Below are 26,275 nucleotides of genomic sequence, written 5' to 3' on the forward strand. Positions count from 1 at the left end.
ATCCTTATTACCCCAAAGTACCCTATAACCTAATACTGTCATAAGATATCCTTATTACCCCAAAGTACCCTATAACCTAATACTGTCATAAGATATCCTTATTACCCCAAAGTACCCTATAACCTAATACTGTCATAAGATATCCTTATTACCCCAAAGTACCCTATAACCTAATACTGTCATAAGATATCCTTATTACCCCAAAGTACCCTATAACCTAATACTGTCATAAGATATCCTTATTACCCCAAAGTACCCTATAACCTAATACTGTCATAAGATATCCTTATTACCCCAACGTACCCTATAACCTAATACTGTCATAAGATATCCTTATTACCCCAAAGTACCCTATAACCTAATACTGTCATAAGATATCCTTACTACCCCAAAGTACCCTATAACCTAATACTGTCATAAGATATCCTTACTACCCAAAGTACCCTATAACCTAATACTGTCATAAGATATCCTTACTACCCAAAGTACCCTATAACCTAATACTGTCATAAGATATCCTTACTACCCCAAAGTACCCTATAACCTAATACTGTCATAAGATATCCTTACTACCCAAAGTACCCTATAACCTAATACTGTCATAAGATATCCTTATTACCCCAAAGTACCCTATAACCTAATACTGTCATAAGATATCCTTATTACCCCAAAGTACCCTATAACCTAATACTGTCATAAGATATCCTTACTACCCCAAAGTACCCTATAACCTAATACTGTCATAAGATATCCTTACTACCCCAAAGTACCCTATAACCTAATACTGTCATAAGATATCCTTACTACCCCAAAGTACCCTATAACCTAATACTGTCATAAGATATCCTTACTACCCCAAAGTACCCTATAACCTAATACTGTCATAAGATATCCTTACTACCCAAAGTACCCTATAACCTAATACTGTCATAAGATATCCTTACTACCCCAAAGTACCCTATAACCTAATACTGTCATAAGATATCCTTACTACCCAAAGTACCCTATAACCTAATACTGTCATAAGATATCCTTACTACCCAAAGTACCCTATAACCTAATACTGTCATAAGATATCCTTACTACCCCAAAGTACCCTATAACCTAATACTGTCATAAGATATCCTTACTACCCCAACGTACCCTATAACCTAATACTGTCATAAGATATCCTTATTACCCCAAAGTACCCTACCTATAACCTAATACTGTCATAAGATATCCTTACTACCCCAAAGTACCCTATAACCTAATACTGTCATAAGATATCCTTACTACCCCAAAGTACCCTATAACCTAATACTGTCATAAGATATCCTTACTACCCCAAAGTACCCTATAACCTAATACTGTCATAAGATATCCTTACTACCCCAAAGTACCCAACCTATAACCTAATACTGTCATAAGATATCCTTACTACCCCAAAGTACCCTATAACCTAATACTGTCATAAGATATCCTTACTACCCCAAAGTACCCTACCCATAACCTAATACTGTCATAAGATATCCTTACTACCCCAACGTACCCTATAACCTAATACTGTCATAAGATATCCTTATTACCCCAAAGTACCCTATAACCTAATACTGTCATAAGATATCCTTATTACCCCAACGTACCCTATAACCTAATACTGTCATAAGATATCCTTATTACCCCAAAGTACCCTATAACCTAATACTGTCATAAGATATCCTTATTACCCCAAAGTACCCTATAACCTAATACTGTCATAAGATATCCTTATTACCCCAAAGTACCCTATAACCTAATACTGTCATAAGATATCCTTACTACCCCAAAGTACCCTATAACCTAATACTGTCATAAGATATCCTTATTACCCCAAAGTACCCTATAACCTAATACTGTCATAAGATATCCTTATTACCCCAAAGTACCCTATAACCTAATACTGTCATAAGATATCCTTATTACCCCAAAGTACCCTATAACCTAATACTGTCATAAGATATCCTTACTACCCCAAAGTACCCTATAACCTAATAGTCATAAGATATCCTTACTACCCCAAAGTACCCTATAACCTAATACTGTCATAAGATATCCTTACTACCCCAAAGTACCCTATAACCTAATACTGTCATAAGATATCCTTACTACCCCAAAGTACCCTATAACCTAATACTGTCATAAGATATCCTTATTACCCCAAAGTACCCTATAACCTAATACTGTCATAAGATATCCTTACTACCCCAAAGTACCCTATAACCTAATACTGTCATAAGATATCCTTACTACCCCAAAGTACCCTATAACCTAATACTGTCATAAGATATCCTTACTACCCCAAAGTACCCTATAACCTAATACTGTCATAAGATATCCTTACTACCCCAAAGTACCCTATAACCTAATACTGTCATAAGATATCCTTACTACCCCAAAGTACCCAACCTATAACCTAATACTGTCATAAGATATCCTTACTACCCCAAAGTACCCAACCTATAACCTAATACTGTCATAAGATATCCTTACTACCCCAAAGTACCCTATAACCTAATACTGTCATAAGATATCCTTACTACCCCAAAGTACCCTACCCATAACCTAATACTGTCATAAGATATCCTTACTACCCAAAGTACCCTATAACCTAATACTGTCATAAGATATCCTTACTACCCCAAAGTACCCTATAACCTAATACTGTCATAAGATATCCTTACTACCCCAAAGTACCCTACCCATAACCTAATACTGTCATAAGATATCCTTACTACCCCAAAGTACCCTACCCATAACCTAATACTGTTATATACGAGCTTTGATCTGCTGCTGTCTGATCTTAGGTAGATGTTGGACATCTTGATGCTGCGATCGGTATTGATGCTGTGATGGGTATTGATGCTGTGATGGGTATTGATGCTGTGATCAGTATTGATGCTGTGATCAGTATAGATGCTGTGATGGTATTGATGCTGTGATGAGTTGATGCTGTGATCAGTATTGATGCTGTGATGAATTGATGCTGTGATCAGTATTGATGCTGTGATGAGTTGATGCTGATCAGTATTGATGCTGTGATCAGTATTGATGTTGTGATGGGTATTGATGCTGTGATCAGTATTTTTGCTGTGATGGGTATTGATGCTGTGATCAGTATTGATGCTGTGATCAATATTGATGCTGTGATGGTATTGATGCTGTGATGGTATTGATGTTGTGATGGGTATTGATGCTGTGATCAGTATTTTTGCTGTGATGGGTATTGATGCTGTGATCAGTATTGATGCTGTGATCAATATTGATGCTGTGATGGTATTGATGCTGTGATGGGTATTGATGCTGTGATCAGTATTGATGCTGTGATGGTATTGATGCTGTGATGGGTATTGATGCTGTGATCAGTATTGATGCTGTGATGTGTATTGATGCTGTGATCAGTATTGATGCTGTGATCAATATTGATGCTGTGATGGTATTGATGCTGTGATGGGTATTGATGCTGTGATCAGTATTGATGCTGTGATGGGTATTGATGCTGTGATCAATATTGATACTGTGATGGTATTGATGCTGTGATCAGTATTTTTGCTGTGATAGGTATTGATGCTGTGATCAGTATTGATGATGTGATCAGTATTGATACTGTGATGAGTTTTGATGCTGTGATCAGTATTGATGCTGTGATCAGTATTGATGCTGTGATGAGTATTGATGCTGTGATGGGCATTGATGCTGTAATAAGTATTGATGCTGTGATGGTATTGATGCTGTGATGAGTATTGATGCTGTGATGGGCATTGATGCTCTAATCAGTATTGATGCTGTGATCAGTATTGATGCTGTGATGGTATTGATGCTGTGATGAGTATTGATGCTGTGATCAGTATTGATGCTGTGATGGGTATTGATGCTGTGATGGGTATTGATGCTATGATGGGTATTGATGCTGTGATCAGAATAGATGCTGTGATCAGTATTGATGATGTGATCAGTATTGATGCTGTGATGGGAATTGATGCTATGATGGGTATTGATGCTGTGATCAGAATAGATGCTGTGATCAGTATTGATGCTGTGATCAGTATTGATGCTGCTCCCCTCCCCTCTGTCACTATGGGTGGATAATGGTTGGTGTGTTGGGTCAGTAACACTGTGGTTATAGGATGGGTCAGTAACACTGTGGTTATAGGATGGGTCAGTAACACTGTGGTTATAGGATGGGTCAGTAACACTGGGTTTATAGGATGGGTCAGTAACACTGTGGTTATAGGATGGGTCAGTAACACTGTGGTTATAGGATGGGTCAGTAACACTGTGGTTATAGGATGGGTCAGTAACACTGTGGTTATAGGATGGGTCAGTAACACTGTGGTTATAGGATGGGTCAGTAACACTGTGGTTATAGGATGGGTCAGTAACACTGTGGTTATAGGATGGGTCAGTAACACTGGTTATAGGATGGGTCAGTAACACTGTGGTTATAGGATGGGTCAGTAACACTGTGGTTATAGGATGGGTCAGTAACACTGTGGTTATAGGATGGGTCAGTAACACTGTGGTTATAGGATGGGTCAGTAACACTGTGGTTATAGGATGGGTCAGTAACACTGTGGTTATAGGATGGGTCAGTAACACTGTGGTTATAGGATGGGTCAGTAACACTGTGGTTATAGGATGGGTCAGTAACACTGTGGTTATAGGATGGGTCAGTAACACTGTGGTTATAGGATGGGTCAGTAACACTGTGGTTATAGGATGGGTCAGTAACACTGTGGTTATAGGATGGGTCGGTAACACTGTGGTTATAGGATGGGTCAGTAACACTGTGGTTATAGGATGGGTCAGTAACACTGTGGTTATAGGATGGGTCAGTAACACTGTGGTTATAGGATGGGTCAGTAACACTGTGGTTATAGGATGGGTCAGTAACACTGTGGTTATAGGATGGGTCAGTAACACTGTGGTTATAGGATGGGTCAGTAACACTGTGGTTATAGGATGGGTCAGTAACACTGTGGTTATAGGATGGGTCAGTAACACTGTGGTTATAGGATGGGTCAGTAACACTGTGGTTATAGGATGGGTCAGTAACACTGTGGTTATAGGATGGGTCAGTAACACTGTGGTTATAGGATGGGTCAGTAACACTGTGGTTATAGGATGGGTCAGTAACACTGTGGTTATAGGATGGGTCAGTAACACTGTGGTTATAGGATGGGTCAGTAACACTGTGGTTTTAGGATGGGTCAGTAACACTGTGGTTTTAGGATGGGTCAGTAACACTGTGGTTATAGGATGGGTCAGTAACACTGTGGTTTTAGGATGGGTCAGTAACACTGTGGTTATAGGATGGGTCAGTAACACCTTGTCGTTATAGGATGGGTCAGTAACACTGTGGTTATAGGATGGGTCAGTAACACTGTGGTTATAGGATGGGTCAGTAACACTGTGGTTATAGGATGGGTCAGTAACACTGTGGTTATAGGATGGGTCAGTAACACTGAATGTATTTACATGCACACTAACAATTCAACATTTAACCTACTATGTTAACAGACCAATTATAGCATTAGCCTTGTAATCACCTCATCTTAATCGGTGTACGGTCAACATCAAAGTAGGCACATCCTGATTAAAAACACCCTGGTTTTCTGAGCAATCTATAAAATGATTAGGACATGTGAACAGTTTTAAATGATTAGGACATGTGAACAGTTTTAAATGATTAGGACATGTGAACAGTTTTAAATGATTAGGACATGTCAACCGTTTTAATCAGGGTTCCAGATGACATGGTCTTTGTGGTAGAACGTTTATTTTGATTGGTGATTTTTTTATGCATTTATCCAAAGTCCCATCAGGCAGCCTGATTTTCAGATGTGTCCATGTAAACAGGATTATTAGGGAAATCATTATTCATGAAAAAGTTTTAATCTGACTATCCACAATAATCGTATTATTCTGTGCATGTTCAATATGCTTCTCTTTTCTCTTGTCCTGTCCAGTGTGGGGTTATGGCTTCCTGTCTGTCACCATTATTAACCTGGCCTCTCTCCTGGGCCTGGCACTCATCCCCTTCACCAAGAAGCCGTACTTCCCCAAGGTGCTCACCTACTTCATCGGCCTGGCCATCGGCACGCTCTTCTCCAACGCTGTCCTGCAGTTAATACCAGAGGTAGGATCTCTCTAATGCAGTTAATACCAGAGGTAGGATCTCTCTAATGCTGTTAATACCAGAGGTAGGATCTCTCTAATGCAGTTAATACCAGAGGTAGGATCTCTCTAATGCTGTTAATACCAGAGGTAGGATCTCTCTAATGCTGTTTAATACCAGAGGTAGGATCTCTCTAATGCTGTTTAATACCAGAGGTAGGATCTCTCTAATGCAGTTAATACCAGAGGTAGGATCTCTCTAATGCTGTTAATACCAGAGGTAGGATCTCTCTAATGTAGTTAATACCAGAGGTAGGATCTCTCTAATACAGTTAATACCAGAGGTAGGATCTATCTAATGCAGTTAATACCAGAGGTAGGATCTCTCTAATGCTGTTAATACCAGAGGTAGGATCTCTCTAACGCAGTTAATACCAGAGGTAGGATCTCTCTAATGCAGTTAATACCAGAGGTAGGATCTCTCTAACGCAGTTAATACCAGAGGTAGGATCTCTCTAATGCTGTTAATACCAGAGGTAGGATCTCTCTAATGCTGTTAATACCAGAGGTAGGATCTCTCTAATGCTGTTAATACCAGAGGTAGGATCTCTCTAATGCTGTTTAATACCAGAGGTAGGATCTCTCTAATGCAGTTAATACCAGAGGTAGGATCTCTCTAATGCTGTTAATACCAGAGGTAGGATCTCTCTAATGCAGTTAATACCAGAGGTAGGATCTCTCTAATACAGTTAATACCAGAGGTAGGATCTATCTAATGCAGTTAATACCAGAGGTAGGATCTCTCTAATGCTGTTAATACCAGAGGTAGGATCTCTCTAACGCAGTTAATACCAGAGGTAGGATCTCTCTAATGCAGTTAATACCAGAGGTAGGATCTCTCTAACGCAGTTAATACCAGAGGTAGGATCTCTCTAATGCTGTTAATACCAGAGGTAGGATCTCTCTAATGCTGTTAATACCAGAGGTAGGATCTCTCTAATGCTGTTAATACCAGAGGTAGGATCTCTCTAATGCTGATTATTACCGTGATATCATAAATGTCATCGGTGGAGTTGTCACACAGGCAGCTAACAAAAATATATGGAAATGTCTGCTCTACCCAAAATGACAACCAACTAATTGCAGCATTACCGCAAAAATGGAAGAAGCAAGTGGAAGAGGGAAAAAGTAAAGGTCTTGTCGACTCTGCATTAAAAACCAAAAATGGTTCAAGAAAATTGTGATGAATAAAAAAAATATACCAGTTTAATTTAAGGACCGAACAATGTTTAGCGCTGCCATATAGATGAGAAAATAGTTGTAGATTTTGGATGTACCGATTCCATGGCACATGGTTTATGAACTGACACATAAAAAGACACTGGATTCAAAACATAATTTTTCCATTTAAATGATTGTTATATTATATATATATATATATATGGGGGATACAACCATATATATATATATATATATATATATATATATATATATATATATATATATATATATATATATATATATGGGGGATACAACCATATATATATATATATATATATATATATATATATGGGGGATACAACCATATATATAATATGGGGGATACAACCATATATATAATATGGGGGATACAACCATATATATATGGATACAACCTTCTCAGCTCTGCAGATTTTGCTGTGAAGAGACAGAGTCAATAAGATCATTTGTTTTGGTATTGTATGTAGCCTGTTTTTGGTCACAGGTCCAGGAATGGCTGAAGAATTACAACATTTACCTGGAGCTAACTCCAGGGTGATCACTCTGGGTGATCTGAAAAGTCAATCTTATCAGTAATATAATAATTATTTTAGCAAAAATTTTTTTTTTTTTATCTTTCATTTACAATCTGTAGAAACTTTGAGAATAGAAAAGTTCAGAACTTGTGAAACATCACAGCACAGTTGAAATATATATGGCAACTGGAAATCCAATGTGGATGGTGTTGTGTGTGTCTTTTATGTGTGTATGTATGGGAATGTGTATAAATTTGTATGTATGTATATATGTGTTTATGTATGTATGTACAGTACCAGTCAAAAGTTTGGACACACCTACTCATTTCAGGGATTTTCTTTATTATTTTTACTATTTTCTACATTGTGGAATAATAGTGAAGACAATCAAAACTATGAAATAACACATATGGAACCATGTAGTAACCAAAAAAAGTGTAAAACAAATCATTAAAAAATATATATATATATTTTACATTTTTCAAAGTAGCCACCCTTTTGCCTTGATGACCGCTTTGCGCACTCTTGGCATTCTCTCAACCAGCTTCCTGAGGTAGTCACCTGGAATGCATTTCACTTAACAGGTGTTAATTGTGGAATTTCTTTCCTTCTTAATGCGTTTGAGTCAATCAGTTGTGTTGTGACAAGGTAGGGGTGGTAAACAGAAGAAGCCCTATTTGGTAAAAGACCAAGTCCATATTATGGCAAGAACAGCTCCAATAAGCAAAGAGAAATAACAGTCCATCAATACTTTAAGACATGAAGGTCAGTTAATCCAGAATATTTCAAGAACTTTTAAAGTTTTTTTAAAGTGCAGTTGCAAAAACCATCAAGGTCTATGATGAAACTGGCTCTCATGAGGACCGCCACAGGAAAGGAAGACCCAGAGTTACCTCTGCTGTAGACGATATGTTCATTAGAGTTACCTGGCTCTCATGAGGACCGCCACAGGAAAGGAAGACCCAGAGCTTTTTGGTTCCAACTGCCTTGTCTACGGTGTAGAAAATAGTAAAAATAAAGAAAAACCCTTGAATGAGTAGTTGTCCAAACTTTTGACTGGTAGTGTACGTATGTACAGTGCATTCAGAAAGTATTCAGACCCCTTCCATTCTTCCACATTTTGTTACGTTAAAGCCTTACTCTAAAATGGATTACATTTTTAAAAAATCCTCATCAATCTACACACAATACCCCATAATGACATCACAATACCCCATAATGACATCACAATACCCCTTAATGACATCACAATACCCCATAATGACATCACAATAACCCTTAAAGACAAAGCAAAAACAGGGTTTTAGACATTTTTGCAACAAAAAAAAAGAAACACAGAAATACTTTATTTACATAAGTATTCAGACTATGAGACTTGGAAGATTCTTCAACTTGATTGGAGTCCACCTGTGGTAAATTCAATTGATTGGACATTATTTGGAAAGGCACACACCTGTCTATATAAGGTCCCACAAATTGACAGTGCATGTCAGAGCAAAAACCAAGCCATGAGGTCGAAGGAATTGTCCGTAGAGCTCAGAGACAGGATTGTGTCGAGGCACAGATCTGGGGAAAGGTACCAAAAAATGTCTGCAGCATTGAAGGTCCCCACTAACACAGTGGCCTCCATCATTCTTAAATGGAAGAAGTTTGGAATCACCAAGACTCTTCCTAGAGCTGGCCCCCCAGCCAAACTGAGCAATCAGGGGAGAAGGGCATTGGTCAGGGAGGTGACCAAGAACCCAATGGTCACTCTGACAGAGCTCTAGAGTTCCTCTGTGGAGATGGGAGAACCTTCCAGAAGGACAATCATCTCTGCAGCACTTCACCAATCAGGCCTTTATGGTAGAGTAGCCAGACGGAAGCCACTCCTCAGTATAAGGCACATTACAGCCCGCTTGGAGTTTTCCAAAAGGCACCTAAAGGACTCTCAGACCATGAGAAACAAGATTCTCTGGTCTGATGAAACCAAGATGGAACTCTTTGGCCTGAATGCCAAGCGTGACGTCTTGAGGAAGCCAGGCACCATCCCTACGGTGAAGCATGGTGGTGGCAGCATCACGCTGTGGGGATGTTTTTTCGGCGGCAGGGACTGGGAGACTAGTCAGGATCGAGAGAAAGATGAACGGAGCAAAGTAGAGATCCTTGATAAAAACCTTCTAATATTAAGGGACAAAAGTACAGTAGGAGCCAAAATGTCCTTTCAGTCGGTGCTACCCTAGAAAAGAAAACATTATAAATGTTTCATAATAGTTGATCTTTGAGCTTTTTCATCATAGTTGTTATTAAGTGTCACCGGCGTTGATTGAATATGGAGACTGAGTCTAAGTGGTCAAATGGAGGGAAAAGAGATGGTCATGGTTGTGTTAAATAATGGATCTATTTTACTGTTTTAATCTTTCAACTCTATTCATGCTTAATTTACTGTGTTACTGCTACCTAGGGTTGTAAAATGACTGCTACCTAGGGTTGTAAAATGACTGCTACCTAGGGTTGTATAATGACTGCTACCTAGGGTTGTAAAATGACTGCTACCTAGGGTTGTAAAATGACTGCTACCTAGGGTTGTAAAATGACTGCTACCTAGGGTTGTAAAATGACTGCTACCTAGGGTTGTATAATGACTGCTACCTAGGGTTGTAAAATGACTGCTACCTAGGGTTGTAAAATGACTGCTACCTAGGGTTGTAAAATGACTGCTACCTAGGGTTGTATAATGACTGCTACCTAGGGTTGTATAATGACTGCTACCTAGGGTTGTATAATGACTGCTACCTAGGGTTGTATAATGACTGCTACCTAGGGTTGTAAAATTACTGTAACTTTCCCCACATTCCATGGATTTCCTGCTTCTCCCCCTCATAATTCCAGGAATCTTCCACCCAGGAATTGTTGGTACCCTACTGTTACCACATGCATGTTTTTTCCAACACCAACAGGCCCTGGGATTCGATCCCAGAGCGGATGACTACATTCTCAAAGCCGTTGGAATATTTGGTGGATTTTACCTGCTGTTCTTCACAGAGAAAGTACTGAAGATGGCACTAAGAACAGAGCATGAGGTATTGTCTGCTTTAAACCATTTAAACAGCATATATATATATATATATATATATATATATATATATATATATATATACACACTGTACCTGTAACTTCGCATTAATCAGAGACGTAGCAATGTTACAAGTTGCTTTCTCTAGGGTGTGTATTTCCTGTCTGTTTTTTGAGAGCATTATGATTGATTAATTGATTGATTTAATTAATTGATTGATTGTGACAAGGTTCTGTGCCTACTACACTGTCGATTTGGCCCGGGTTTATTTCCTGTCTGTACATCTCTGGTCATCTAGCCAGCGTCATTTCCTGTCTGTACATCTCTGGTCATCTAGCCAGCGTCATTTCCTGTCTGTACATCTCTGGTCATCTAGCCAGCGTCATTTCCTGTCTGTACATCTCTGGTCATCTAGCCAGCGTCATTTCCTGTCTGTACATCTCTGGTCATCTAGCCAGCGTCATTTCCTGTCTATACATCTCTGGTCATCTAGCCAGCGTCATTTCCTGTCTGTACATCTCTGGTCATCTAGCCAGCGTCTGTGTGTTCCGTCTCTGTATGTTTACCATAGGGCCCTGGTCAAAGCTCGTACAGGGAGTACTGTAGGGTACCCTTTGACACATGCCCATGCTCTAATATTTTAACCACAAAACTATATAAAAAATGATGTCTTTGCAGCATGGCCACAGCTGTTCTGTGCCTGTACTGTGTCGATTTGACCAGGCTTCGTTTATTGTCTCTCTGTGCATATATTTTCTCTGTATGTTTATCATCTTTGTCCTGTCTCTAGTATGTTTAACATCTTTGTCCTGTCTCTAGTATGTTTAACATCTTTGTCCTGTCTCTAGTATGTTTATCATATTTGTCCTGTCTCTGTATGTTTAACATCTTTGTCCTGTCTCTGTATGTTTAACATCTTTGTCCTGTCTCTGTATGTTTAACATCTTTGTCCTGTCTCTGTATGTTTATCATCTTTGTCCTGTCTCTGTATGTTTAACATCGTTGTCCTGTCTCTGTATGTTTAACATCTTTGTCCTGTCTCTAGTATGTTTAACATATTTGTCCTGTCTCTAGTATGTTTAACATCTTTGTCCTGTCTCTAGTATGTTTAACATCTTTGTCCTGTGTCTAGTATGTTTAACATCTTTGTCCTGTCTCTGTATGTTTATCATCTTTGTCCTGTCTCTAGTATGTTTAACATCTTTGTCCTGTCTCTGTATGTTTAACATCGTTGTCCTGTCTCTGTATGTTTAACATCTTTGTCCTGTCTCTAGTATGTTTAACATATTTGTCCTGTCTCTAGTATGTTTAACATCTTTGTCCTGTCTCTAGTATGTTTAACATCTTTGTCCTGTCTCTAGTATGTTTAACATCTTTGTCCTGTCTCTGTATGTTTAACATCTTTGTCCTGTCTCTGTATGTTTATCATCTTTGTCCTGTCTCTGTATGTTTAACATCTTTGTCCTGTCTCTGTATGTTTAACATCTTTGTCCTGTCTCTGTATGTTTAACATCTTTGTCCTGTCTCTAGTATGTTTAACATCTTTGTCCTGTCTCTGTATGTTTAACATCTTTGTCCTGTCTCTAGTATGTTTAACATCTTTGTCCTGTCTCTGTATGTTTAACATCTTTGTCCTGTCTCTGTATGTTTAACATCTTTGTCCTGTCTCTGTATGTTTAACATCTTTGTCCTGTCTCTGTATGTTTAACATCTTTGTCCTGTCTCTGTATGTTTAACATCGTTGTCCTGTCTCTGTATGTTTAACATCTTTGTCCTGTCTCTGTATGTTTATCATCTTTGTCCTGTCTCTGTATGTTTAACATCTTTGTCCTGTCTCTGTATGTTTAACATCTTTGTCCTGTCTCTGTATGTTTAACATCTTTGTCCTGTCTCTGTATGTTTAACATCTTTGTCCTGTCTCTAGTATGTTTAACATCTTTGTCCTTTCTCTGTATGTTTAACATCTTTGTCCTGTCTCTGTATGTTTATCATCTTTGTCCTGTCTCTAGTATGTTTAACATCTTTGTCCTGTCTCTGTATGTTTAACATCTTTGTCCTGTCTCTGTATGTTTAACATCTTTGTCCTGTCTCTGTATGTTTAACATCTTTGTCCTTTCTCTGTATGTTTAACATCTTTGTCCTGTCTCTGTATGTTTAACATCTTTGTCCTGTCTCTGTATGTTTAACATCTTTGTCCTGTCTCTGTATGTTTAACATCTTTGTCCTGTCTCTGTATGTTTAACATCTTTGTCCTGTCTCTGTATGTTTAACATCTTTGTCCTGTCTCTGTATGTTTATCATCTTTGTCCTGTCTCTGTATGTTTAACATCTTTGTCCTGTCTCTGTATGTTTAACATCTTTGTCCTGTCTCTGTATGTTTAACATCTTTGTCCTGTCTCTGTATGTTTAACATCTTTGTCCTGTCTCTAGTATGTTTAACATCTTTGTCCTGTCTCTGTATGTTTAACATCTTTGTCCTGTCTCTGTATGTTTAACATCTTTGTCCTGTCTCTGTATGTTTAACATCTTTGTCCTGTCTCTGTATGTTTATCATCTTTGTCCTGTCTCTGTATGTTTAACATCTTTGTCCTGTCTCTGTATGTTTAACATCTTTGTCCTGTCTCTAGTATGTTTAACATCTTTGTCCTGTCTCTGTATGTTTAACATCTTTGTCCTGTCTCTGTATGTTTAACATCTTTGTCCTGTCTCTGTATGTTTAACATCTTTGTCCTGTCTCTGTATGTTTAACATCTTTGTCCTGTCTCTGTATGTTTATCATCTTTGTCCTGTCTCTGTATGTTTAACATCTTTGTCCTGTCTCTGTATGTTTAACATCTTTGTCCTGTCTCTGTATGTTTAACATCTTTGTCCTGTCTCTGTATGTTTAACATCTTTGTCCTGTCTCTGTATGTTTATCATCTTTGTCCTGTCTCTGTATGTTTAACATCTTTGTCCTGTCTCTGTATGTTTAACATCTTTGTCCTGTCTCTGTATGTTTAACATCTTAGGGCTAGGTCCTTTTTTATCTCCACTTCCTGTCTGAATGACGTGCCCAAAGTAAACTGCCTGTTACTCAGGCCCAGGATATGCATATAATTGGTACCATTGGATAGAAAACACTTTGCAGTTTGTAGAAATGTTAAAATAAAGTATGAGACTATAACACAATTGATATGTTGGGAGAAAATCCAAAGAAAAACCAACCCATTTTCTTTGTTGTTGAGATCCCATGCTCTTACAATGGAAAGCTATGGGTCCTATGCAATTCCAGCTCCCAGATTGCAATTCCTATGGCTTCCACTAGATGTCAACAGTCTTTGTTCAAGGTTCCAAGCTTGTTTTTTCCAAAACGAGGAAGATTTTTGAGTTTGGTACAGGGAGTCACAGTTGGAAATCAGTCTGTGGGCGCGTGACGAAGGAGACTCGCACTTGCTAATTTCACTTTTCTATAGAACATACTTCTTTCCGTATGAAATATTATAGTTTAGTTACATTTTAGGGAACCTGAGGATTAGTTAGAAACATAGGTTGACTTGTTTTGACAAACTTTAGCGGTAGCTTTTTGGACTCCTTTGTCTGCATGTTGAACTCAAATCAATGGTGCCAACTAAACTGACTTTTTGGGATATAAAGAAGGATTTTATCTAACAAAACGACCATTCATGATGTAGCTGGGACCCTTTGGATTACAAATCAGAGGAAGATTTTCAAAAAGTAAGTGATTTATTTAATCGCTATTTGTGATTTTATGAAGCCTGTGTTGGTTGAAAAATATGTTGATGTGGGGCGCCATCCTCAAACAATCACATGGCATGCTTTCGCTGTACAGCCTACTGTAAATCGGACAATAGTTAGATTTATAAAGAATTTAAGTTTTTAACGACATAAGGCACTTGTATGTACAGAGATCTTTAATATCCTACATTTTTTGCGATAATTTATTTGAATTGCGCTTCCTCCAATTTCACTGGAAATTGTCGACCGGTGTCCCGCTGACGGGACGCCTAGTCCTAAGTTATTTTAACATCTTTGTCCTGTCTCTCCGGCAGTAACCTTAAGCCTGCATCCCAAATTACACCCTATTCCAAATATAGTACACTTCTTTTGACCGCGGCCAATAGGAACAGGGTGCGCCATTTGGAATACACAAATGCTCTCTTTTTAACCATCTTCTTTGTCCTGCCTCTGCAGCATGGCCACAGTCACTTCTCTCATCCAGGTCAACTGAGGCAGAACTCTCTCCAGAATGGAGATGTGTCTGAGAAGAAAGAGTCTGTCACCATGACGATGTGTACCATCAGCAGCATCAGTACAGACAACACCAGCCCAGACCCTCCAGTGTCATCCACGGAACCACCACCTCAGGTACCATTTCCCATAGGTACTGACATCAGGTCAGCTTCCCCTCCCCTAATCCTCATCCTAAACCTAAACTACAAAGAATACAAAACTGACCCCAGATCAACGTTTAGGGGCTACTTCATCCTACACCGTCTACCAAGCAGTGTGTTCTGTTCACTAGACAGAAAACAGGAGAAAACATTTTGAAAGGGAGGAAGTACTTCCGTGAATTTGTCGAACAAGAACTAATTTATTTAGTGTCCGTAAAAATGTTTGGTACGTTGGGCTCTGAACACGACCCAGGTGTGAGTCACAAAGTGCTCAACTGACTTGACCTGTCTATGGCTGTCTGTAGCCTGTCTGTAGCCTGCCTGTGGCTGTCTGTAGCCTGCCTGTGGCTGTCTGTAGCCTGCCTGTGGCTGTCTGTAGCCTGTCTGTGGCTGTCTGTAGCCTGTCTGTGGCTGTCTGTAGCCTGCCTGTGGCTATCTGTAGCCTGTCTGTGGCTGTCTGTAGCCTGCCTGTGGCTGTCTGTAGCCTGCCTGTGGCTGTCTGTAGCCTGTCTGTAGCCTGCCTGTGGCTGTCTGTAGCCTGCCTGTGGCTGTCTGTAGCCAGCCTGTGGCCTGTCTGTAACCTGTCTGTGGCTGTCTGTAGCCTGTCTGTAGCCTGTCTGTGGCTGTCTGTAGCCTGTCTGTGGCTGTCTGTAGCCTGTCTGTGGCTGTCTGTAGCCTGCCTGTGGTTGTCTGTAGCCTGCCTGTGGCTGTCTGTAGCCTGTCTGTGGCTGTCTGTAGCCTGTCTGTAGCCTGCCTGTGGCCTGTCTGTAACCTGTCTGTGGCTGTCCGTAGCCTGTCTGTGGCTGTATGTAGCCTGTCTGTGGCTGTCTGTAGCCTGTCTGTAACCTGTCTGTGGCTGTCTGTAGCCTGTCTGTGGCCTGCCTGTGGCCTGTCTGTAGCCTGTCTGTAGCCTGCCTGTGGCCTGTCTGTAACCTGTCTGTGGCTGTCTGTAGCCTGTCTGTAACCTGTCTGTGCCTGTCTGTAGCCTGTCTGTAGCCTGCCTGTGGCTGTCTGTAGCCTGCCTGTGGCTGTCTGTAGCCTGTCTGTAGCCTGCCTGGGGCTGTCTGTAGCCTGTCTGTAACCTGTCTGTGCCTGCCTGTAGCCTGTCTGTAGCCTGCCTGTGGCTGTCTGTAGCCTGCCTGTGGCTGTCTGTAGCCTGTCTGTAGCCTGCCTGGGGCAGTCTGTAGCCTGTCTGTAGCCTGCCTGTGGCTGTCTGTACCCTGTCTGTTTCCCGTCTGTGGCTTGTGTGTGGATGTCAGTAGCTTGTCTGTGGCTGTCTGTATCCTGTCTGTGGCTTTCTGTAGCCTGTCTGTAGCCTGTCTGTAGTCTGTCTGTAACCTGTCTGTAGCCCGTCTGTGGCTTTCTCACCAAAGACAGAGGGGTTAGACGGGGTTAAATGAGAGAGAGGTCAATACTCACAGTAGTAACACAGTAACACCGTAGTAACACAGTAACACCGTAATAACACAGTAGTAACACAGTAGTACAGTAATAACACAGTAGTACAGTAATAACACAGTAGTAACACAGTAGTAACACCGTAGTAACACCGTAGTAACACCGTAGTAACACCGTAGTAACACCGAAATAACACAGTAGTAACACAGTAGTAACACCGTAGTAACACCGTAGTAACACCGTAGTAACACAGTAGTAACACAGTAGTAACACCGTAGTAACACCGTAGTAACACCGTGGTAACGCAGTGGTAACACAGTAGTAACACAGTAGTAACACCGTAGTAACACAGTAATAACATAACAGAAATATGACAAACACATAGATGGCCTGCCACAGGGATCACCAGGTGTATTGATATCAAACCACCCGCGGGACACACTGGGGCCTGTGGGATGCCAGTTGGGGCATCCTGACCTAGAACGACATTTACAGCAGCGCTGAGTATTAAGCTTAGTTATTTATTGAGCTGTTATCTGTGACGTTATTGATTGGGGAAATCATGTTAATTATTAATGTATAACCATTAGTTCTCTGGCTCAAGTGGAGGAGAATGGCCTTGTTACACATCACAGATACTGAGCAAAATGGACGCGACTGCCTCTGTCACACAGGGCTAAGGGAAATGGGACTCTGTTCATAGTCTCCTGTGGGACAGAGTCTGCATGCCAAATGGTAAACCTATTCTCTTTTTGGAGTATGGACTCTGGTCAAATGTCGTTCGCTCCAGGGAATAGGGTACCATTTGGCATGCTGCCTCTGTCACACAGGAGACTATGAACAGAGTCCCATTTCCCTTAGCCCTGTGTGACAGCGTCAGTGGGACTGATCACAGGCCTGCGTATCCTAGACTCTTGATAAAAGCAAGAATTGTCTCGCTTGTACACAAAGACGGCTTGTTCTGGCCTGGGCCAATAAGGAGTTGGTTTGTCACGGCAGCAGAGAAGCTACCGAGCGACCATCGTGTTGTTTACATACTGCATCAGACTGTTGTTTACATACTGCATCAGAGTGTTGTTTACATACTGCATCAGACTGTTGTTTACATACTGCATCAGAGTGTTGTTTACATACTGCATCAGAGTGTTGTTTACATACTGCATCAGAGTGTTGTTTACATACTGCATCAGACTGTTGTTTACATACTGCATCAGAGTGTTGTTTACATACTGCATCAGAGTGTTGTTTACATACTGCATCAGAGTGTTGTTTACATACTGCATCAGAGTGTTGTTTACATACTGCATCAGAGTGTTGTTTACATACTGCATCAGACTGTTGTTGTGTTTCTTTTCTTTTCAGAGTGAAAATAAACAAACATAATTCTGTTACATAGTAAACGTGTTACATAGTAAATATGTTGTATTAATTAGGATATGACATATTATATAGTAAATATGTTGTATTAATTAGGATATGACATATTAAATAGTAAATATGTTGTATTAATCAGGATATGACATATTATATAGTAAATATGTTGTATTAATTAGGATATGACATATTATATAGTAAATATGTTGTATTAATTAGGATATGACATATTATATAGTAAAAATATGTTATATTATCTAGATTATGATATTACTCTCATGTACAATCCAGTTTTACTCCCCTTTACTCTGCCTCCTTCCTCTGTGACTTCCTGTCCCAGCAGGAAGTCCATGCCAATAATGTGATGTGCCACTGGCTGCGGGGTCAGCGCATCGCTAACATAAAGACGGTGGCCTGGATGATCACTCTGAGTGACGCTCTGCACAACTTCATCGACGGCCTGGCGATCGGAGCCTCTTTTACCGTGTCTGTCGTCGCTGGTTTCAGTACCTCCATCGCCATCGTCTGTGAGGAGTTCCCCCACGAGCTAGGTGAGAGATCAATCAATCATATGTATCTAGAATTGCCTTCGTTTTTTTATAAGCAGTTGTCATTAAGTGATTGTACAGTAACAACAGTAAGCAACTTTGGCTGAACTAAACCGACCTTCATCTGAAAAAACGATAGATTCATTTTTTAAATAACTTGGCTATTTTTTGTTTGTTAATAAACATAACTAAAAGTCGTGCTGTGTTCCTTGATGTGTCTACTGTGTTCCTGAACCTGTCGCTGTCTCTCCGGCCCTTCCTGCAGGGGACTTTGTGATTCTGCTGAATGCTGGGATGAGTATCCCCCAGGCCGTCTTCTTCAACCTGCTGTCAGCCATGTCCTGCTACATCGGCCTGGCCTTCGGCATCCTGCTGGGGAGCAACTTCGCCCCCAACGCCATCTTCGCCATCGCTGGGGGAATGTTCCTCTACATAGCACTGGCAGACATGGTGAGTAGAATGTTCCTCTACATAGCACTGGCAGACATGGTGAGTAGAATGTTCCTCTACATAGCACTGGCAGATATGGTGAGTAGAATGTTCCTGGCAGATATGGTGAGTAGAATGTTCCTCTACATAGCACTGGCAGATATGGTGAGTAGAATGTTCCTGTCAGATATGGTGAGTAGAATGTTCCTCTACATAGCACTGGCAGATATGGTGAGTAGAATGTTCCTGGCAGATATGGTGAGTAGAATGTTCCTCTACATAGCACTGGCAGACATGGTGAGTAGAATGTTCCTGGCAGACATGGTGAGTACAATGTTCCTCTACATAGCACTGGCAGACATGGTGAGTAAATGTTCCTGGCAGACATGGTGAGTAGAATGTTCCTCTACATAGCACTGGCAGACATGGTGAGTAGAATGTTCCTCTACATAGCACTGGCAGACATGGTGAGTAGAATGTTCCTCTACATAGCACTGGTAGATATGGTGAGTAGAATGTTCCTCTACATAGTACTGGTAGATTTGGTGAGTAGAATGTTCCTCGTAGACATGGTGAGTAGAATGTTCCTCTACATTTCACCTGTAGATATGTTGAGTAGAATGTTCCTGGTAGATATGGTGAGTAGAATGTTCCTCTACATATCACCTGTAGATATGTTGAGTAGAATGTTCCTGGCAGATATGGTGAGTAGAATGTTCCTCTACATAGCACTGGCAGACATGGTGAGTAGAATGTTCCTCTACATAGCACTGGCAGATATGGTGAGTAGAGTGTTCCTGGCAGATATGGTGAGTAGAATGTTCCTCTACATAGCACTGGCAGATATGGTGAGTAGAATGTTCCTGGCAGATATGGTGAGTAGAATGTTCCTCTACATAGCACTGGCAGACATGGTGAGTAGAATGTTCCTGGCAGACATGGTGAGTAGAATGTTCCTCTACATAGCACTGGCAGACATGGTGAGTAAATGTTCCTGGCAGACATGGTGAGTAGAATGTTCCTCTACATAGCACTGGCAGACATGGTGAGTAGAATGTTCCTGGCAGACATGGTGAGTAGAATGTTCCTCTACATAGCACTGGCAGACATGGTGAGTAGAATGTTCCTCTACATAGCACTGGTAGATATGGTGAGTAGAATGTTTTCTACATAGTACTGGTAGATTTGGTGAGTAGAATGTTCCTCGTAGACATGGTGAGTAGAATGTTCCTCTACATAGCACTGGCAGATATGGTGAGTAGAATGTTCCTCTACATAGCACTGGCAGACATGGTGAGTAGAATGTTCCTGGTAGATATGGTGAGTAGAATGTTCCTCTACATATCACCAGTAGATATGGTGAGTAGAATGTTCCTGGTAGATATGGTGAGTAGAATGTTCCTCTACATAGTACTGGCAGACATGGTGAGTAGAATGTTCCTGGTAGATATGGTGAGTAGAATGTTCCTGGTAGATATGGTGAGTAGAATGTTCCTCTACATAGTACTGGCAGACATGGTGAGTAGAATGTTCCTGGTAGATATGGTGAGTAGAATATTCCTGGTAGATATGGTGAGTAGAATGTTCCTGGTAGATATGGTGAGTAGAATGTTCCTCTACATATCACCAGTAGATATGGTGAGTAGAATGTTCCTGGTAGATATGGTGAGTAGAATGTTCCTCTACATATCACCTGTAGATATGTTGAGTAGAATGTTCCTGGTAGATATGGTGAGTAGAATGTTCCTCTACATAGTACTGGTAGATATGGTGAGTAGAATGTTCCTCTACATATCACCTGTAGATATGTTGAGTAGAATGTTCCTGGTAGATATGGTGAGTAGAATGTTCCTCTACATAGTACTGGCAGATATGGTGAGTAGAATGTTCCTGGTAGACATGGTGAATGACATGGGAGAATCTCAATTGCATTTCCTTGAATCCTTGCATTTCTCGCAGAGCGGGGGGGGGGGGGGGGGGACCTTGAGGTGAGGAGAGAGGATGCTAGGAATCAAGGAAATGCAATTGAGATTCTCCCATGATGCTTCCTCCACCCTCAATGCCACCTGATCTGCTTCAACTCCCAGATTACAACGCTTATCCTTTAGATCCCCAACTGACTGACTAACTGAATTGACTTTAGTTTTTAACTTGTATGTGCTGTGTTCTGCCGTTCATCAACCTTCAGCTGCCAAGCAGGGCATACATGTATTAGAGAATCAGGGCCTAACTTTTCAATAGCTCAGTAGTATATCTATATTGAGTTTAGTATGAAGGTTCTCTGGTCTTGCAGGGAGAGCAGACGGGTCATTATTTTTTTTAAGGACCCAACCACTGAATGACCCAGTGGACAGTCAGTTTCTCATCATACCATACTGTACGTGTTATCACAGCTGCAGAGCTGCTTCTACCCCCCACCCCAGGAGGGAGGGAGGGAGGGATGGAGAGACTGAGGGAGGGACGGAGGGAGCACAGCTTTATTGACTGTAAAACAGTGTGACCTGATGATAGCCGCTGTCACGTCCTGACCATAAAAAGCTATTATTTTCTATGGTAGAGTAGGTCAGGGTGTGACTGGGGGCTTGTTCTAGTTTATATTTTCTATGTGGGGTTCTAGGTTCATTTTCTATGTTGGTGATTTGTATGATTCCCAATTAGAGGCAGCTGGTTATCGTTGTCTCTAATTGGGGATCATACTTAAGTAGCATGTTTTCCACCTGTTCGTTTTGGGATATTGTTTATGTTTAGTTGCCTGTTCGCTCTGCATTGTCGTCACGGTACGTTTATTCTTTATTGTTTTGTTTACGTTTCACTTCTTTCATTAAAATATGTGGAACTCTACGTACCTCTACGGCCTTGGTCCGACCATCATTATTACGAACATCGTGACAGCGACAATGGAGAGATAGAGAGAGAACGAGGGAGAGAGTGGGAGTGAAAGAGAGAGAGACTGAAATTATTCTGATATCTTGGGAAGAAACAGAATGCGATATTTAACTGTTGGTTTAAAACCGGTTGGTTCTGATTTCAGTTCCCAGAGATGAACGCCATCATGAATGAACAGGACGGGTCGACGGTGACCAATGTTATCTTCTTCCTGATCCAGAACGCCGGGCTGCTCACCGGGTTCGCTATCATCCTGCTCATCACCATGTTCGTTGGTGAGATCAACCTGGGTTAGAGCCGATGCTGTAGCTATAGAAACACTAGATGATTGACAGGGGGGTTGTTTTGAAGCCACTGCGCCACCATCTTTAAAAAAAACATTGAAATACCGTAGACTTAATTTCATTCCTATGGAGGACTGCTCCTTCTGAGGAGTACCAATATGGTGGACGGTGGCTTCAGAGCCTGTCATTGACCAATATATAGCATCGTGCAATCTAGTGTTTATACACATCATTGGGTAGAGCTGGGTGAGAGGGAAGAGAAGAACAAGGGAGGGAGAGAAAAACGAGAATGAGAGGAACAATGAGAGAAATATATCATTTCAAAGAACAAAACGTGACTGAACAGAGCTGCTTTCATTCCGCTCCGATCTCACATCGGCCCACGTCTTGTTTTACACTAATTGTTTACTGGGAAACGAAAAACTTGTCCTTTTTGTTTAGTTTTTTCTTCTGACTATCATTATATTTAAATAGAGCGAACAATCACGTAACTGAAATAAAGAAACAATGTATTTAAAACAAACGTTTTCAATAAATTATTTTTTCAGTCTTTACAATTTTCTTGTGAACTTGTCTTGCTTTTACTTGAACTGAATGACTGGATCTGTTGTCTCCACCAATGATTTATATATGCACTAGATGACTGATAGGTGGCGCTGTTGAAGCCACCGTGCCTCCATCTTGGAACTCCCCCACCGTAGTAACAAGTATTTAGGAATCTATAGAAATCCATTTATGAATGTCTACCTTCGTCTTTGCCACATTTCTTCTATTACAGACACCTTCATTCATACTTTTAAATGATATTATGTGAGCTAAACATAACAAATAAAAAATACAGTATATAAAAACATTGTCTTTCAAGTAATATCTAACAATTTCACAACAAATACCTAATACACAAATCTAAGTAATGGAATTAAGAATATATAAATATATGGATGAGCAATGTCAGCGCGGCATAGACTAAGATGCAATAGTATAGAATACAGTATATACATATGAGATGAGTAATGCAAGATATGTAAACATTATTAAAGTGACTAGTGTTCCATTTATTAAAGTGGCCAATGATTTCAAGTATGTATGTAGGCAGCAGCCTCTCTGTGTTAGTGACGGCTGTTTAACAGTCTGATGGCCTTGAGATGGAAGCTGTTTTTCAGTCTTTCGGTCCAGGCTGTGATGCACCTGTACTGACCTTGCCTTCTGGATGATAGCGGGGTGAACAGGCAGTGGCTTGAGTGGTTGTTGTCCTTGATGATCTTTATGGCCTTCCTGTGACATCGGGTGGTGTAGGTGTCCTGGAGGGCACGTAGTTTGTCCCCAGTGATGAGTTGTGCAGATAGCACCACCCTCTGGAGAGCCCTGCGGTTGTGGGCAGAGCAGTTGCCGTACCAGGCGGTGATACAGCCCAACAGAATGCTCTCAATTGTGCATCTGTAGAAGTTTGTGAGTGCTTTTGGTGACAAGCCGAATTTCTTCATCCTCCTAAGGTTGAAGAGGCACTGTGGCGCCTTCACCACACTGTCTGTGTGGACAATTTCAGTTTGTCAGTGATATGTACACCGAGGCTAAATTTAGTAATGAATAAATTGTAAAAAATAAATAAATAAATGGACAATTCTGTATACTGTCTTGTGTAAGATTTAAATTGACACAATACCTGTTAACAAAGGTGTCAGCTAGAGATGATGTGCAGGAGCTTGCAGGGATTTGTAGTTTTAAATCACGGTTTTGTAGTCTTCAACGATGTCTACTTTGACGCTAATTAGCATTTTCTAAATCTGAGAGAAAATAGAGCCGAATATATTGATAAGTGTCACCTTGTCCTAGAGAGAGTTTTACATGGGTAAAAAAGATGTCTCGCCAGGGTAAGCCTACACGAAACACTGCCCTTATTTGAAGTGTTTCCCTATGGGGGAAAAAATGAAGGGTGGAAAAAAACGATTGGAACCATTTCCCTGTTTGACTGCTAGGTTTTACGGGTATTATGACTCATACTGTGGGGCTCTATGGCCAATACATACTGTAGCATCAGCAGTTCAGGGTTTACATACAATAAGGGTACTAAACTCATTCCAAGGAGGGCCTCGTGTTTTTGCAGGTTTTTCCTTTCGAATCAAATTGTATTGGTCTGTTAAGCCCTAGTCAACCAGGTGAGGGGAGGTCTTTACTAATTAGTTACTTTAATTCACCAATCAAGTACAAGGGAGGAGCGAAAACCTGCAGACACTCGGTCCTCCGTGGAATGAGTTTGATATTTATTGAACAAAAATATAAACTCAACATCCAACAATTTGAACAATTTTACTGAGTTATAGTTCATATAAGGAAGTTAGTCAATTAAAATAAATTCATTAGGCCCTAATCTATGGATTTACCATGACTGGGCAGAGGTGCAGCCTGGGAGGGCAGGCCCAGCCAATCAGAATGAGTTTTCCCCCACAAAAGGGCTTTATTACAGACAGAAATACTCCTCCGTTTTATCAGCTGTCTGGGTGGCTAGTCTCAGACGATCCAGCAGGTGAAGAAGCCGGGTGTGGAGGTCCTGGGTTGGCGTGGTTACACCTGGCCTGTGGTTGTGAGGCCGGTTGGACGTAGTGCCAAATTCTCTAAAACGACGTGGGAGGTGGCTTATGGTAGAGAAATTAACATTAAATTCTCTGTCAACAGCTCTTGTGGACATTCCTGCAGTCAGCATGCCAATTGCACACTCCCTGGAAACTTGAGACATCTGTGGCATTGCGTTGTTTGACAAAACTGCACCTTTTTAGTAGCCTTTTATGGGTCCCCAGCACAAGGTGCACCTGTGTAATGATCATGCTGTTTAATCAGCTTCTTGATATGCCACACCTGTCAGGGTGGATGGATTATATTGGCAAAAGAGAAATGCTCACTAACAGGGATGTAAACAAATTTGTGCACAACATTTTAGAGAAATAAGCATTTTTGTGCGAATGAAACATTTCTGTGATCTTTTATTTCAGCTCATGAACCATGGGACCAACACTTTACATGTTGCGTTTATATTTATGTTCAGTAATAAATAAATTGGTCTCGACCGAACTCAATCTGGAAAAATGATTCAATAATGTGTGAGCTAGGCCATTTAACATACGCTCTTATCCAGAGCGATTTAGAATAGTGAGTAACTACAAATCAAATCAAAGTTTATTTGTCACGTGTGCCGAATACAACCTTCACCTTACAGTGAAATGCCGAATACAACAGGTGTAGGAGACATTACAGTGAAATGCTGAATACAACAGGTGTAGTAGACCTTACAGTGAAATGCTGAATACAACAGGTGTAGTAGACCTTACAGTGAAATGCTGAATACAACAGGTGTAGTAGACCTTACAGTGAAATGCTGAATACAACAGGTGTAGTAGACCTCACAGTGAAATGCTGAATACAACAGGTGTAGTAGACCTTACAGTGAAATGCTGAATACAACAGGTGTAGTAGACCTTACAGTGAAATGCTGAATACAACAGGTGTAGTAGACCTTACAGTGAAATGCTGAATACAACAGGTGTAGTAGACCTCACAGTGAAATGCTGAATACAACAGGTGTAGTAGACCACACAGTGAAATGCTGAATACAACAGGTGTAGTAGACCACACAGTGAAATGCTGAATACAACAGGTGTAGTAGACCTTACAGTGAAATGCTGAATACAACAGGTGTAGTAGACCACACAGTGAAATGCTGAATACAACAGGTGTAGTAGACCTCACAGTGAAATGCTGAATACAACAGGTGTAGTAGACCTCACAGTGAAATGCTGAATACAACAGGTGTAGTAGACCTCACAGTGAAATGCTGAATACAACAGGTGTAGTAGACCTCACAGTGAAATGATGAATACAACAGGTGTAGTAGACCTCACAGTGAAATGCTGAATACAACAGGTGTAGTAGACCTTACAGTGAAATGCTGAATACAACAGGTGTAGTAGACCTTACAGTGAAATGCTGAATACAACAGGTGTAGTAG

The 26,275-nt window shown here is 40.6% G+C and overlaps 1 protein-coding gene across 2 annotated transcripts in view; it reads left to right on the top strand.

Moving 5' to 3' along the window:
* The window catches only part of LOC139383922 (metal cation symporter ZIP8-like), a 32,083-nt gene extending 9,251 nt beyond the window's left edge, over positions 1-22,832 (top strand). The window contains exons 3-8 of one of the 2 annotated variants that reach the window (XM_071128535.1): positions 5,988-6,157; positions 10,850-10,972; positions 15,157-15,330; positions 18,472-18,679; positions 18,942-19,126; positions 22,137-22,832. In XM_071128535.1, the coding sequence (XP_070984636.1) occupies positions 5,988-6,157; positions 10,850-10,972; positions 15,157-15,330; positions 18,472-18,679; positions 18,942-19,126; positions 22,137-22,286 (1,010 nt within the window). In that variant the 3' untranslated portion in view covers positions 22,287-22,832. Of the gene's footprint in view, positions 1-5,987; positions 6,158-10,849; positions 10,973-15,156; positions 15,331-18,468; positions 18,680-18,941; positions 19,127-22,136 lie in introns of both variants that reach the window. The other variant, XM_071128534.1, reaches the window with a different exon arrangement.
* The last annotated feature ends 3,443 nt before the right edge of the window (positions 22,833-26,275 follow it).

Source organism: Oncorhynchus clarkii, chromosome 25 (genome assembly GCF_045791955.1).
Source record: "Oncorhynchus clarkii lewisi isolate Uvic-CL-2024 chromosome 25, UVic_Ocla_1.0, whole genome shotgun sequence".
Taxonomy (NCBI): domain Eukaryota; kingdom Metazoa; phylum Chordata; class Actinopteri; order Salmoniformes; family Salmonidae; genus Oncorhynchus; species Oncorhynchus clarkii.